The sequence below is a fragment of the Pan paniscus genome, chromosome 11 (assembly GCF_029289425.2).
Source record: "Pan paniscus chromosome 11, NHGRI_mPanPan1-v2.0_pri, whole genome shotgun sequence".
NCBI classification, from domain to species: Eukaryota; Metazoa; Chordata; class Mammalia; order Primates; family Hominidae; genus Pan; species Pan paniscus.
In genome coordinates this window covers 45,860,471-45,876,940 of record NC_073260.2, presented here as the reverse complement: position 1 = coordinate 45,876,940, position 16,470 = coordinate 45,860,471, and the positions used below count along the sequence as shown (strand labels likewise).

General features: G+C 42.1%; 1 protein-coding gene across 9 annotated transcripts in view; it reads left to right on the top strand.

The window, feature by feature from the left end:
- Window positions 1-15,284, top strand: part of FAM120A (family with sequence similarity 120 member A) — a 113,987-nt gene extending 98,703 nt beyond the window's left edge. For 4 of the 9 annotated variants that reach the window (XM_034967759.3, XM_034967760.3, XM_034967763.4 and 1 more), the window contains 6 exons: window positions 5,574-5,783; window positions 7,014-7,197; window positions 7,768-7,905; window positions 10,292-10,433; window positions 11,394-11,490; window positions 13,407-15,284. In XM_034967759.3, coding sequence (XP_034823650.1) covers window positions 5,574-5,783; window positions 7,014-7,197; window positions 7,768-7,905; window positions 10,292-10,433; window positions 11,394-11,490; window positions 13,407-13,718 — 1,083 coding nt within the window. In that variant the 3' untranslated portion in view covers window positions 13,719-15,284. The other 5 variants (XM_034967765.3, XM_063594319.1, XM_055091744.2 and 2 more) reach the window with 3 other exon arrangements.
- Window positions 15,285-16,470: the final 1,186 nt, after the last annotated feature.

Sequence of the window (16,470 nt, the reverse complement as noted above, 5' to 3'; positions counted from 1 at the left end):
ACTAAACTAATAATACTAATATGATAAGAACTTGATCAATCGCCTTCATGGCAAAAGGAATATTCCTTTCTAGTTATGGATTTGCTATCCCCAGTTTGGAAATGATTAGTCCCACTTTGTCAGAGAATGATTTCCCCTTGTTTACCATTGGATGTTTATTCTTATTTATCACATCATGAAATAAACTTGCCTTTTATATTTTAGGGGGGGATTCCAAACCCTGAGAGGGCTTGATCTTAAGAATTTTCTAACATCTAGCAAGGATTCTTTTTCTTATTTCATTTCATTGTTCCTAATTACAACTTTAGTTTTCTCTAAAAAATATTCTTTGCCCCTCAACTATTATAAAATCCCTTATAAAAAACCACTTGAAGAACGATGTTACATCATCATTTCTATCCCTTTTTAAGTCAGCATTTAACATCATATTCCTTTTAATTTTGCCTTCTAGTAATTCCTTTTGTTCTTTAATTGTTTTGACAATATTGATTTTTCTCCAAGTTGTCACCTAATTTTTCAGTGTGGATATCTTTTTCGGTATACTTTCATTAGTTACCTTGTTCACATGGTTGTAATTGCTTTCTGATTTCCATATTAAATTTTAGAAAGTTCAAGACTTTTCAAAGCTAGTTAAATTAGTAGATCAGCCTTTTCTTTTCAATGTATAGGGTTTTGTTTTTTTCTTTGCCATCAGTTCTTGTTTTGTTTTATTTTGTTTTGTTTTACAGAGTTTGATTTGTAATCAGTTAATCTCTTTCCACAAAATTGCCTTCACCTTTAGATCTTTTTGGCATTCTTTATGAAGGCATTCTTTCCATGGAGGGGGAATTTTAGGCTCACTTAATAGATTTTCAGTATTCAATAGTTGTTGCTTAATAAATTTCTAGTTTTCCCTAAATTATCATGTTAAATTGAGTAATTTGGTGTTAAGTGACCCTCCTCAATTGTGTGGAGCTCACCTGAGACTTCTTGTGACTTAGAAATAAGCTAAGTAAAAAAAACAAAACTTAGGAGAATTCACTTCAAATTGTGTTCTTTACTTTGTAGATCAAGCTTTTCTGTTTGTTAGACAGAAATTATTATTTTTAATGTTTTTGAATTTACGTTTCTGTTTTCAATGTTTGGTCAGGTGTCCCCGTCAGGCAGTGTGGCTGGTGCTAAGTCAGGTCCTTTCCCGTGTCCTCACCTGGTTTGTCTCATCACCACCGTCTTCGTCACAGATTGTGCTTCAGGGGGTTGGAGATACTTTTGCTAGTGTGTGGTGCCATCCCTCTACCTCTACTCCTGTTTCTCTTATATAGATTATTACATCAGTATTGACATCCCAGTTCTGAAAATCAGACCGCCAGGTATCAGGTATGCCCACTAAGCCTTATTCACCATCAAGTTACTTTTACTCAAAGTTCATCTTATATCCCATATCCTTTTCATTTTTGGATCAACACATAGGATATAACTTTTGAAAAACAATCGCACTCTAAGCTTTCATTTTGGTTCTTTTGAGATCTTAGTGCTTTCATGGTTTTCTCCTGGTTCTTCATCTAAAGCCAGACATTTGTAGAGATATGCTCAGAAAGACATATGTATGTATAGTAAACTTCAGTCTGACTCATCGATCCTCTGGGTCTTGCTTGTCTGGAGGTCGACAGTTCCCTTTAATAAGAGCAGCCTACACCTGTAAGTGCTTCATTTTCATGATTAGTATAAATTCTGAGAAAGCTATAAGGAAAAATAGCATTTGTTGGGGGGGAAAGGCAGTTATTTGCTTTTTTGTTTTTTAAGATTGAAGATCCTCTCAGCTATCATCAGATTGAGAATTGATAGGAATGATCATTATTTAAATGCTACAAAAATTCCTATGCAGAGCTGAGGGTTCCAAAATTCAGTGATAGAAAATTAAATTCTAAAATTGCCTTTTCATTTAACCATTAAAATTTTTTGCAATATAAAAAGCAACAACAGTGCTTTGTTGTAATACACCATTCATAGTTTGTGATATAGTCAACTCTTGACTGTTAACTGGTGTGTCTGGGCCTGCTACCCAGTTTGTGGATTGCCCAGACCCTGTTTCTCTTCTCCCATTTATCGTCCACTCTGTGGTTGGCCATCAGAGGAGGAAAAGAGGAAGGAAAAACCCAGTGGTGACAGTTAGGACTCTTGTTAGCTTTTTCTGATGGGAGGTTTGGTGGGACAAGACATTGAAACCATTAGTTACAATGAATTTTTAAGAATTTCATCTCATCCATGCTTTCTTCGTCTGCCATGTCCATGAATAATTGAGAGTGTTCCATGTGGCTCCTTAAATACCTGTGACAGTGATTGATGACCCTCATTTTTCCTGTTATATTTTTTAAGCCCTTCTCCTAGGTTACCAGCATGAATGTAATTAAGGTAAAATTAGCACTGACCCCTGTGTTTTGAGGAGGGTGGGTAAAGGATGAGAAGGAACTTTGTACCATTATAGTATTTGTCCAGTTTCTTTCTCCCTTGCCTTGACATTCCTATAATTGCCTTAAATTCTTTTAACAGTTTCACATGCCAAGTGCAGAATATAAAAGATGGAAAATGAAGAGCTTTAAAGACAGTATTAGGGGCGTGCAACATGTCTGTGATACGTGTAAGAATTATTTTGCATATAGGTAAATATGACAAATTGAAGTAAGAGTCTGTTGCCCAGTAATCAGATGTTGGACAAAGTAACTTTACTGGAATTTGGTTCTTGAGCTAATCGGTCAGAGAGATTAACTTCCATATTTGTATTTCTTATAAAGTCAGAATTTTTTGTCTGTATTTCTCTAGCTGAGGAACTTTGGATGATATTGAATATTTTATCTCAATTGATATAAGAGAATGAAGTTAGAATGTGAATATTGCAGCTATTTTATAATCAAGGGTTCAGATTTGGGTTCTCCCAATTACCAGCTCTGTGACCTTGAACCCTCTGTGACCCGTCTGTATAAGGGAGTACTATTTAGAGGTGCCTGCATTCTATGTTGTTTAGAGATGGCAGTGAGATAATGAAAAAAGCAGTGCTTGATATATATTTCTTAAGTTCCCCATAAATATTAAATGTTATTATTTATATATAACATTTAGGGAAAGAAAAACACCACATAATGTAAGTTTAAAAAATTTTCAAAGGAAGCAAATTTACACTGCAGTCAAGATTTTATTCAGATTGTTTATGCAAGCTCTTATTCTAAGAACTTTTCTCTATTAGATTAATGCTAATTGAACCATTAATTATCTTGAAACTATAAATATCATTTAAAAAATTCTTAAAAGCATAATCCTTTAATGTTAAGGCCATTTGATACACACACACACACACACACACACACACACACACACACACACACACACACACACTAGCCTTGCTGCATTCTTCCTGTCAGCAAATTTGGAGATTAATAGTTTTAACTAGGGCGCTTCTGTGCCGTATACATCTGCTGCTGTTTCTTCAGGTTGGCAATGCAGATAGCCGTTTGCCAGGTAAATGGTTTTGAGTTACATTAGTCTTAAAGGTTTGAATCTGGATGTGATTGGCACCAGCCTGTTCCTAAGAAACACCTGCAGGGACTGGACGCGGTGGCTCATGCCTGTAATCGCAGCACTTTGGGAGGCCGAGGATCTTCTCAGATCACATGAGGCCACGAGTTTGAGACCAGCCTGGCCAACATGGTGAAAACCTGACTCTACTAAAAGTACAAAAATTAGCCAGGCATGGTGGCGCACGTCTGTAATCCCAGCTACTAAGGAGTCTGAGGCAGGAGAATTGCTTGAACCTGGGAGGCAGAGGTTGCAGTGAGCCAAGATTGCACCATTGCACTCCAGCATGGATGACAGAGCGAGACTCTGTTTCAAAGAAAAAAAAAAAGGAAACACCATTAGGATGGTGCTGCATGTGCTCACACAAAGGGTGTTGGTGGCATTTTGTGTTTTAACATTTGGATAGCCAGGCAAACAACTTTAGAGCAGCATTTTCTCTCCCTAATCCTTGACCTGGATTCTCTGTTCTCTGGTGTAGGGCAGAGAGAGGGGCACGGAGGCCCCTGGGCTAGAAGCAGCGGAGCCCCACCTGACTGGAAGGGATTTGTGGTCATAATTTCTGCAGTGCAAGGGGCCAGGAGATGGGTGTCCTATTCATTCATGGGCCACACCTGTGCTTGGCTGCTTTCCAACAGGGTTGGCTCCCTCTTTCTGCCTTGAGAATTCTCCCTTTCTGCAGCTCAGAGGTGGGGGTGGCTGGGGTCTAAATGAATCAAGTACATTTTCTCCATTTTGTTCTAGTATGACCTCTCTTCCTCCACTTTGCACGTAAATATAAAAATGCGTCTAATTCTATCACCCCAGCCCTATCTGCCCTCAAGGGAACATTTTTTAGTTCACTTCCCAACAACTGCATGGGAAAAGGAGGAGCTGGTGATGTACAATAGGATCCAGAGGTATAAACACCTTTTATAAATTGGTGAACAGACTTCTCCAGGTTTTGGAAGGTTAACTGTATTGTGAAAATTTAAAAAAAGGTTGGGAAACAGTGTTAGTTGATAATAGGGACTGTTAACACAAACAACAAAAACAGCAGATGATTGTAAGTTTATTAGCATTTGGCACCAGAATGACCTTTTTCTCTTTAATGAAAAGCCCCTTTACCTGCCACATGTAGGCATTGCTTAGATTGATCTCCCATAAACATTGCATTCTTGGAAAGCCACCAAAGTCGGAAGACAAAAGCCAGAGCAGGGCTAAACTTTGATCCTGGATAATCCACAAACTAGGCCATTCACATGCAGATGATCAAGAGTTGACTGTACTCGTGTTAATGTTTCTCACTCTGCTTATCAGACACTGGAAGCGTGGGCTCTACGTATAGAAGGTAGGCACCCAGCACTTAACACTGAGGGAAGTAAAAGTCTGTGCAAATTCTAGTAGTATGTATGGTTCAAGAACCATATTTCTGTTGTCTTCTTTCATTTATAAGCTATCCATTTCTCCAAAAGACATTTTGACAGTCTTATTAATAAGTTGCAATTAAAAACCTTGACATATAAAATAATGTGAACATAAAGTATAAATTTATTTTAGAATGTAATTATACCAAATAATCTTTTAATGTAACTATTTAAAAATGCAGAATCTTAATAGAGTGTTCAGTTTTGACACTCTTTCTGTTAATACGTTACCTGTGTGCAGATCTGAAATGTGAAGTGTGATTTTACGAAGAGATTGTGGAGCCCTGGACTCTAAGGAGACCACACATCATTGCTCATTTTGTCACACGTCAGCCTTAAGTACAGTGTTACTCTACACTGCGGAACGCTTTATAAACCCAACCTGAAATACTTGAGTATGTTTATAAAATATTCTCTTAAATTCAAATGTGTTAAATCACATAAGTATTTCTGTTCAAATGAGGCCAGTGTTAGGTCAATGTAAGGTAATGATAGGACTACTTAGTGGTGCTGTTTTGTTGAGGAATATTCTGTTAACTTTGGAGAGTTTTAGTAAGACTTTGAAAGAATTTAATACTGTAGTACTCTTATTCCATAGAAATTACTCTTTTCAATTTAAAGATTGAGAACCTAGATCCCCGAGGAATTCAGCTATCAGCTCTCTTCATGAGTGGAGTAGACATGGCCTTGTTTGCAAATGATGCATGCGGACAGCCAATCCCCTGGGAACACTGTTGTCCTTGGATGTATTTTGATGGGAAGCTCTTCCAATCCAAACTGCTCAAAGCCAGCCGGGAAAAGACCCCACTCATTGACCTCTGTGATGGTCAGGTATGCTGGGGGGCCGGGTGGCTGCCTTTAACTGCAATGAAATAAAGCTCACTGGTTAAATCTGTCATCTTTTATACCATATTTATCATCCTGTGTTTCAAGATTCTGTTTTAGGTTGGGCCTGGTACTGAGTGTCACTAAATATCACTTCAGTACCCAGGATGAGCCAAGCTCCTAGTATAACATTGTTTCTCATTATTTGTGGTAGTAATGTTCTAAAATTCACCTCGAACGCCAAATTAGTGAATACTGACCATTGCTCCTAGGGGAAATACAAGGTGCTGGGTTCCTTCAAGGCTCTGGTCACATATTTTTGTCAACCAATCAGTATATAATCTTATTTCATGTGCATTTTCGTTAAAGACATCTTATATAATATGGATTGTTGATTCATTATTACCGAACTCACAGCCAGTAGCTTCTGTAACACATATATTCTCTGTAAGGCACATCACAGCCTCCTTATGCATTTAGGAACACCAGACAGCACTTCAGCACTACACTTGGAGACCATTTTATTTGTTTGTTTGTTTTGTTTTTTTTTTTTTTTTGAGACGGAGTTTCGCTCTTGTCGCCCAGGCTGGAGTGCAGTGGTGCGGTCTCAGCTCACTGTAACCTCCACCTCCCAGGTTCAAGTGATTCTCCTGCTTTAGCCTCCCTAGTAGCTGGAATTACAGGCGCCTGCCACCATGCCCAGCTAATTTTTGTATTTTTAGTAGAGATGGTGTTTTGCTATGTTGGTCAGGCTGGTCTTGAACTCCTGACCTCAAGCAATCCACCCACCTTGGCCTCCCAAAGTGCTGGGATTACAGGCGTGAGCTGCTGCACCCAGCCAGGGACCATTTTAAACAGTGAAATCACCAACAAAAAAGGACAAAAATGTGAAACACGTGGCACTTAATAAACTGTGAAAAGGATTCTTGTTTTCAGTATGAGCTGAAACAAGAAGTCAGCGTTGTCTTGTTTGACCTCAGCTGGGGTCAGCGCATCAGGCAACAAAAATCTTTGCCGTGTTCTGCACAAGTCTGCAGACGACCAGAAAACTGCCGTAAGTATTGATTTTTGTGGTTACAAATAAACGTTAGCAAGTAGGAGAATTTGCAGACGTAGAATTCATGAATAAAGGGAACCAACTGTATAGTTGATAGATCTTATTTCTTTAGTGCTCATTTAAGTTCAATTAAAACCCCCTGTGGATGGCATTTTCACATGCTGGTCCTTATCTTCCAGGCTGATCAGGCTGCCAAGGTAGAGAAGATGCGCCAGAGCGTCCTCGAGGGGCTCAGCTTCTCCCGGCAGAGCCACACGCTCCCTTTCCCGCCGCCACCTGCCCTGCCCTTCTACCCTGCCTCTGCGTACCCCCGGCACTTTGGGCCTGTCCCACCCTCTCAGGGCAGGGGCAGAGGCTTTGCAGGTGAGTTGATTGGGACGTATTCCTGTGGGTAACAGATGCCAGATTCCTGTAAAGAAAGTGCAGCCCTTATAGGCAAGCCCATCTGCTGTGTTGACCTTGTCACTGTTGGTCTTGGAGATCCTGCAGCAGCAGTTCTTCAAGTCCGTGAGGAGCAAGTTTGATCCTGGAGATAGGGGAGAGGGACCTGCTGATGCGGATGCAAAAGCTGCATCATAAAATCTGTCAATCAAGCTGAAAACTCTGCTCACATTTTAAGATATATTTGTTTCTCATGTGTAAGGGAAAATAAACCCACCCAGGTCAGAGAGAGCCATCTTCCAGGACTCATCTCCCAGGGCCCTTCCTGAGCCCCATGCTAGTGCCCTGTTGAATGGCCCACTGCAGGGAGGGTGGCCTTACAATACTGGTCCCCAGGGACCATGGGCACAGGACAGTGAGGTGACAAGAGGGGCCAGGAGACCCCTCCATGGCAGCTGGAGGAGGCAGGGGCCACTCTGCTCGAATACCCAGCAGGGCCCTGAGTCCTGTCCCTTACACTTCTCCCCTCTCTCTCTACCCCGGGTCCCACAGGCGTCTGTGGCTTTGGAGGCCCCTATGGGGAAACGGTAGCAACAGGCCCTTACCGTGCCTTCCGTGTGGCGGCAGCATCGGGACACTGCGGAGCCTTCTCAGGCAGTGACAGCAGCAGGACTAGCAAGTCCCAGGGCGGTAATTATACCCACCCCTTCCCAGAGCTTCTGCCTGCCAGCACTTCCTTCGCTCCATCGTCTGGCGCCTTCCTTCCTCTACTGTCCTCATGAGCCCCTCCTCCAGCAGAACGGCCTTTCTTCTGGGTCCCCGCTCTGACCCTCATTGACCGCTCCTCCTGAGACTCTCTGCTCTCAGGTCTCAGCAGCGGCTCTGCTGTGGCCAGTCTCTCCTTTCAGGGTAGACCACTGAGTGTCCACCTAGAACAGAACCTTTCTGTGCACCTGGGTAACCTGACCATCGCCTCGTGTTCATAGGATGAGCTGCTAATAGTGGCGTTTCTTTCCCAAGCAGCCATCTTTTGGTAAAGATTATCATGCTTGTATAGAAAATGCTAATGGTCACAGAATTCCTGACATAAAAAGTCTGTCACAGTTTGTTTCGCAGAAACATTTTTAAACAAAGATCTAATGTTGGGCATATAAACAAGGCAGTTTACTGTAGATTCCCAGTGCTTCTCTTTGCATTTGTATTAGGCTTGCAAAAGAGAAAAGGGTCTTAACATTTAGCATAGGAAGCAATGTCTTGTGATGGTGCTGTAATTGGAAGTCAGTGACCTGTGTCTTTGTCCTAATCCCACATTTTGGGACTGCAGATCTAAATCTGCCCATCAAGTCACATAACAGGATTAACTGTTCAGATGTGATTTTGGAGTTGCATTGAGGATGGGCAAGCCTTTCTCTCTTGATCAACAATGTTTTTCCAACTCAATTACATGGGATAGTTAGGGAGGCCAGCAAGGGAACTGTGCGGAAAGGTGACTTGCAGATTTGGCGATGGGTCAGCCCCTCTGTCTGCAGGTCACCTCTCCTTTCCCTGGTGCAGCTGCATGCCTCTCTGCCTCCTCTGTCTGCCCACCAGCCTCCTGCAGGGTGCTACTCTGCTCTGTGACTGCTCCTCATGCAGCTCGCAGCCATGTTTCCTCTCTGCTTCTTGATTTGCTTCAGCTCCTTCTAGTGCCTTGAAACTGAAGCTGGCCTGTAGTTGGGATCAAAGATGGAGGGAGAGGGGAGATTGTACTATGGATAGTGTAGGGCAAGAAGTGAATTCTTACACTGGAATGATAAAAGGAACCTGCTTCCTGAGTTTCTTAAAATTGTGTCTGGAACTCAGATTTGCACTGCCTAGTATAGTAGCTGCTGGCCACTGCTCTGTTGAGCACTTAAGCTCTGGCTAGAACATGTAAAATACATATCAGATTTTAAAACTTAAAATGGGAAGCAGACTAAAATAGCTAATCAATTTTTTATCTTGGGCCAGGCACAGTGGCTCATGCCTATAATCTCAGCATTTTGGGAGGCCAAGGAGAGAGAATTGCTTGAGGCAGGAGTTCAAGACCAGCCTGGGCAATATAGTGAGACCCCTGCCTCTACAAAAAATTTTAAAAATTAGCCAGGTATGGTGGTGCACACCTGTAGTCCCAGCTACTCAGGAGGCTGAGGCGGGAGGATCGCTAGAGCTGGGAGGTCAAGGCTGCAGTGAGCCGTGATTGTGCCACTGCACTCCAGCCTGGGTGACAGAGCGAGACCCTGTCTTAAAAAAAAAAAAATCTTGACTACATGTTGAAATAGTATTATTTTGGATACATTGAGTTAAATAAATACATTTTTAAAACTTCTTTCCTCTGTTTCTTTGTACATTTTTCATGTGGCTACAAAAAAATATAAGCTTGTTGTAGGTTTCTGTTGGACAGTGCTGAATTGCCACAGCTAACACCAAGATGATAGTTGTTTATTATCCATTCTCACTGTCAGAAAACAAGATGCATGGGGCTCTGGTTTTTTGTTTATTTCTGTTTTTAAACAGAAGTTTTGCTGCCAATTAGCAATTAGAGAATTTTCTTAGGTCAGAAAACTTACAATTTGCAGTAATCAAAAGAAGTTAGTAAATTCTATTTGTGACTCTGCTTATGGAAATTCTAATTTAAAAACACAGTAAGAAATACAGGCTAGATTTATTGATTCTATGATGTTCGGTTAAGGTAGTAAACCTAGAAGTATTCGCCTAAAGAGAAAAACATTCTTGAGTTTGCAGATTGCCATCTTGGTAATATAGAAGGCATGCCATATGCACCTGATGACACTTTATTGTATCTGTTTCTATCTAAAAAGGCTTGCACATTTGCAGTTGTAACCTAATTCAGTTCTCATGGGTTCTTCACAGTAGTTTAAAGTCAAACAGTGTGCACATAGATACACTACATAATAAAAAATTGTACAAAACAGGAGAAAGTAGCTTCATAGTAAATATAAACCAAAACTGAAAAGAAGTTTCTTGCTTGTATCTTTTTGCTATTCTTAATTCTGTGATTGTAAAGATTTTGTCTTTTCGTATATTTTTTGTGCAGGAGTCCAACCTATACCTTCTCAGGGAGGCAAACTAGAAATAGCTGGCACTGTGGTTGGCCATTGGGCTGGGAGCAGGCGGGGCCGTGGGGGCCGGGGGCCTTTCCCCCTGCAGGTGGTTTCTGTCGGAGGACCAGCTAGAGGGTAAGTTCTGAGCCACGAAAATGTCTTTGGTATAAGTAAAGAAAACAGCTTCTAACTTGCTTTTTTTTGGAAGTTTAAGTAGGAACATTTTTATATCATTAGATACATTCTTCTTTAATATCATTTGTATTTAATTATTTAGTTTTTATTTATTTATTTATCTTAAGATGGGGTCTCACTGTCACCCAGGCTAGAGTGCAGTGGCACAATCACAGTTCAGTGTAGCCTTGACTTTCTGGGCTCCAGCGATCCTCCCACTTCAGCCTCCCGAGTAGCTGGGACCACAGTCATGTGCCACCATGCCTGGCTAATTTTTGTATTTTTGGTAGTGACAGGGTTTCGCCATGTTGCCCAGGTTGGTCTTGAACTCCTGAGCTCAACCAATCCACCCACCTCGGCCTTGCAAAGTGCTGGGATTACAGGCGTGAGCCACTGCACACGGCCTTTAACATCATTTATAATGTTTGCATAGGATCCCATTTATAGTATTATGTAATTATTTAATTAACCATTATTAAATAATTAACCATTATTAAATAATTAACCATACAATTTTCAATTAACCAGGTGCCTTAATATTTTTAAAGTATTAGTTTTCAAATCAAATGCATTGGATATGGGAGATGTAGCTCAGGGGTAGAGCATTTGACTGCAAATGCATTGGATATGAACCAAAAAAATAAGATTGATTCCTTGGAATAAATCTTCCCTATGATCATACTTAACCTGTTTACGCCTAGTGTTCCATTATTGGAACGCAAAGCATGTGGGAGTTCTTTATGTCCTACTGCTCAAGGTCTGACTGCAAAAATTCAACAAATTGCAACTTCCGGCATAAATGGGTTAATTCAATGCTTCATAAAACGTAAGATTGGATGGCTTTAAAATCATTTGATACTATTTTAAATGTTGTCTGTAACAGATTTAAGTGTTTACTGTTGTCCTTTTTCATTCATTTAGGCGTCCAAGAGGAGTTATTTCCACCCCAGTGATTAGAACATTTGGAAGAGGTGGAAGGTACTATGGCAGAGGTTACAAAAACCAGGCAGCAATTCAGGTAAGAAGACAACATGATGTTTGTGCCAGTTCAATGCCCTCAGGGATGTCTCCTGTCTGAGCTTGCACTTCTAGTACCTGCGCTCAGACAGAAGAGCTGTGAGGGTAATGCTTTAGCTGTCAAGTGTCTAACACAGTAACTGGCACACAGCTGCTCACCAAATGTCCATTTCCTAGAGCCCAGATCATTTTGCTGTTAAGTGCCTCTTCAGGTTGTCTCTCCCCTTTGCCATGACCCTGTGTCTCTGGTAGCTTCCTGCCTGGTGTGACACGATGGGCTTGGCTCACCTTGGGCATTGCCTAGCCCTGACAGAGCTGGAACAGCCACTTTTAGTTTCTTTTTTTTTTCTTTCTTTTTTTTTTTTTTTTTTGAGATGGAGTCTCGCTCTATTGCCCAGGCTGGAGTGCCGTGGCACAATCTCCGCTCACTGCAACCTCCTCTTCCCGGGTTCAAGCGATTCGCTTGCGTCAGCCTCCCGAATAGCTGGGATTACAGGTGTGTGCCACGACACTCGGCTAATTTTTGTAGTTTTAGTAGAGTTGCAGTTTCACCATGTTGGCCAGGCTGGTCTCAAACTCCTGACCTCAGGTGATCTGCCCGCCTTGGCCACCCAAAGTGCTAGAATTACAGGCGTGAGTCACCGTGTCCAGTGGTCCTGCTATATTTTTATGTTTTATATTATTTGTCTCAAGGTTCAAAGAAAATGACGATTGCATTGATTCATGGAGAAGGGTGCGTTAATATTTCTGAACTTTAGGGTTGGAAGGTAAAATAGAGGATGTTGTAGGAGAGTATTTGGGGACCCTTGGTTTATGGGGGCCATTCCTTAGGCAAGGGTCACATCTCCATCTGGGTTGATGATTTTGTCATCAACAAGGCAAATACCCTGGTTTTCAGAATGGGAGGCCTAGAAGATGCTGGAAGGTACCACCATCTTTGTTGGGAAGGGGATGCGATGATGAGCTGGAAGATTCCTGTTCTCGTCTGTAAAATGACTGTTTGAAGGTGAAAAACATCCATGTTTTCTTCAGCACTGAGTCAGTCTATGACAGTGGCTCTCAGCCCTGGTGATTGGCCCCCAAGGGACATTTGGAGACGTTGATTGTCAAGACTTGGTGTGGGCACTGGATTTTAACGGGTGAAGCCTAGACATTTTAACGGGTGAAGACAACATGATGTTTGTGCTGCTAAACACCCTACGGTGTGTGGGACAGCCCCATCACGGAGAGTGGACAGAGCCAGCGTATCATATGCTAAGGTTGAGGAGCCCTGGTCTAATGATAGAAGCAATTCAAGATCTGTCTTCACTGCCTTCACAGAGAGCCATGTCTTTCAGAAAATGTGCTGGATTAGTCTCAAGGACCATTTTTTTCAGAGGCTTATTTTTAAATCTGTTCAGAGGAGTGGGGAAGACCCATTCAGAAGAGTTATTTCACAAACACGTGGCAATTATCAGTGCAGATTTCTTGTTAAGGTTCCCTAGCAATGACTGTATTTCCCCAGTAGAAATGGGGTGTGTGTGCTGCTGCACGTCAGAGGCAGATGTGGGAGACCCGGTTTGTTTTGTGGCAGTGGGAACAGTCGCAATTTTAGAGAGGACTTATTGAGGGGCATTTGTTACTTTAAACAATTTAGTGCCATACAAAGGATTAGACAGAGCTCCTGAAGGGGGAATCTCCCTCATTTTCAGGGTGTTAACTACAGAGGAGTTGAGGGAAGGGGCCATGGAGGGAACTGACTGAGACAGGTAGAGCATCTACCACCCAAAAGTCAAAGCAAAGACAGGGTTAGAAGGACCCAGCTGGGCATTTTCTGCTCTTGAATCTGCAGAGAGTGTCATTAGGCCAAAATTGGCATCCTCTCTCTTCTGTTTATCAGAAACCACCTTCTCATTTGTTGTCCTTCATTTTAAACAGGGCAGACCTCCTTATGCTGCTTCAGCAGAAGAAGTGGCCAAAGAACTTAAGTCAAAATCTGGGGAATCGAAGTCCTCTGCTATGTCTTCAGACGGGTCCCTGGCTGAAAACGGAGTGATGGCCGAGGAGAAGCCGGCTCCCCAGATGAACGGGAGCACGGGTGACGCCAGGGCCCCCAGCCACTCTGAAAGTGCCTTGAATAATGACTCTAAAACGTGCAATACAAATCCTCATTTAAATGCACTAAGTACAGACAGCGCTTGCCGCAGAGAAGCTGCTCTGGAGGCAGCTGTCTTAAATAAAGAAGAGTAAACTTATTTTTTATAGAGGGTGAAGGATGCTGGAAGGGTAAGGATTTAGGAATATCTGGAGAGAAAGAGAGCCTGCAGTTATGTACATTTTGTCCTTTCCGTAAGAGAAAAATGAGGACTTTGGAAATTCAGATCCCTCTTTGATATCAGAGATTTAAACAACACATTTTTAGTTTTAACCAGTTGTAGTCAAAATGCTACAATAAAACAAAAAAGAGAAAGAAAATGAAGAGCATTTGACTCCCGCACTTAAAATGAAGTACACATAAAGTTTAAACTGGTTATGACAAAAGCCTATAGTTGTGTTTCTTGAACTATAAAGAAAACAAATTTTGGCAGTCTTTAAGTATATATAGCTTAAAATATAATTTTTAGCATTTGGCACCATATGTATGCCATTATATTTGATTTTGCATTACTGTTTCACAATGAAGCTTTCTTTAAGGCTTTGATTTTTATGATTATGAAAGAAATAAGGCACAACCACAGTTTTTCTTTCTTAAATTTCATCACTGTTGATGTGGTTCTTTTGTGTTAAAAAAAAAAAGTGCAACTATCAAAACTAAAAAATTATAGAGTAATATTGCCGTTCTGCTGATTTTAAATATACATCATACATACTTTACAAGCAAGTTAAATGGAGATAAAGTTGAAATCATAGAAGATGCAAATGACCTTTCAAAATCAACACAATGTGTTCTGAAACTTTCGTGACTAATACCATGCATCTGTGATCAATGAACTATGTGGTTTTGAATCGGATGTAGACCATTAGTACTACTACTTGAGCTAAACTTCTGCATGGTTCATAATTTTTAAAGTGTGTAGTTAATATGCATGTTATCGTCCTTTCTTCCATTCTTACCAGTATGTGCCCATTTGCAAAACAAAAATGCTAATAATCAGTAATAGTCCTATAAAAGATGTTAACTCTGTTTAGTCATTGACTGATCTTGCTCTAACCTTAAAATTTTGTGATTATTGACCTCTGTTGCATTTATTCTAAAGCCCCCCAAAAATTATCTAGCCGTTTCGAATATCAACATTACCCTGGTGTATTCACTGCTGTATGCATTATTGTTCTTTGTTGCTGTTTTATGCCTTCATATTAGCAAATATGAAATTCTGTGAAAAAAAAACCCTTTGATCTTAAAAAAAAAAACCACCCCCCCCTTCTGTAGCAGGAAACAAATTGCTTGTTCTTGAGAACTTTCCCATCAAGAATTTAGTAGAAGCAGGTATACTTCTATCATTTTGATGTTTTTGTTAATGTTTCCAAACAATGTACTTTGAAATCAGAATCACTTCTTATCGTTTTCATATACTTCTGATGCTCTTCATCACATTAGTGATCAGAAATGAGGTGTAATTCCCCAACCCCTGCCCGCAAGAGCTAAGTAGGATCTTACTGTAAGTTGAAGGGAGTTTTGCCCTAACTCATGGATTGTGCAAGAATGAACTGCTGTTGGGTTTGATTGACTGTCGATGGATTGTGGTGTGGTGTATCTGAAGGCTATTGAATGCAACTTACAATGCTTAATAAAAATCTTTATTCTTTTAGTATAAAGTATGGCGTGGCTTTTAAATTCACTTGTAAAAGCTAATTTTATAGAGGTTTAATTCAAATCGAAACAACTACTGAAAAGATCAGAAAGCCAAAGTTGAAAAATATTTTACCTTTTCAAAGTAATTCCAGGTTTCCGGCTTAGAGGAACATTAATATATGATTAATTTGTTTGATAGCTCAGTTTCAAGCAACCAAGGGGATAAAAAAATTCTCTTTGATAAAGCAGACTTACAGAAAAGGTTTTTTTAAGCCCTGAGGAAGCAATAAATTTGACTCCACCACGTTTTAAAAGCTGGATGTTACAAGTATAGTCCGTTTTTCATGCCATCCTTTTGACCGAAGGCTCTTCTCTGCAGCCTGATATGAGGTCCCCGTACCCAGGTCCGCCGAGCGCCTGGAGAAGGCGCCCCGTGCTGCCCTCTAGCGGGGGATGGTGGGCTAACGGCGCCGGAGGCGGCCAGGAGAGCTGCGGCGATCCCGCTCCAGGGAGGGGCTGGCGCTCGCCCGGGGGCGCGTTTCCTTCCTGTGGAAGGGCGGGGCGGGGCCTTGCGTGGCGCTTCCCCGTCCGCCACCGCGCAGGCCCCGGTGCGCGCGCAGCCCGCGAGGCGGGGCCGTGTCAGTGAGGCCTACTCCCAGCTTTTTCCTCCCGGAGGCTCAGACTGCGCCGTTGAAGCCGGTTCTCTGTGCGGGGCCGGCGCCGGGCCCAGCAAGACCCGTGTGCCCCGAGAGAGACCGAGCAGACCCTGGGAGCCCGAGTCCCAGCAAGGCCCGAGCCGAGCCAGTTTCTCCAACTAACAGCCTGAGAGCGCTCTTGGTCCTGGCTGTTCAGACCCCAGACGAATTTACCCCTTCTTTTTATGGGGTGGGCCTTCAGAGTTTGAAGGAAGTGAAGCTAGCCTCGCTCACTCCAGGGCCTCTTCCCACCCTGACTCGCCGGTTCCTGACGGTGGCCCGCTGTTCCGGGGCCACAGCTGAGTCCCTCTGCGCCAGCCTCCCGGTGGCGGGCCAGCCAGCCCTTCTCTGTGCTGTGAGAAGATGGGGGCGCCCGGACGCTCCATCTTTCAAAAACACCATTCCACTGAGGACCCTGCCTGTGACGGGAACCAGTCTAACCCACTCTGGATCGCACGTGCCTGGCAGAGGGACAGCGTTGTGGAGGAACACTTTCCAGTCCCACCAGCTTCCA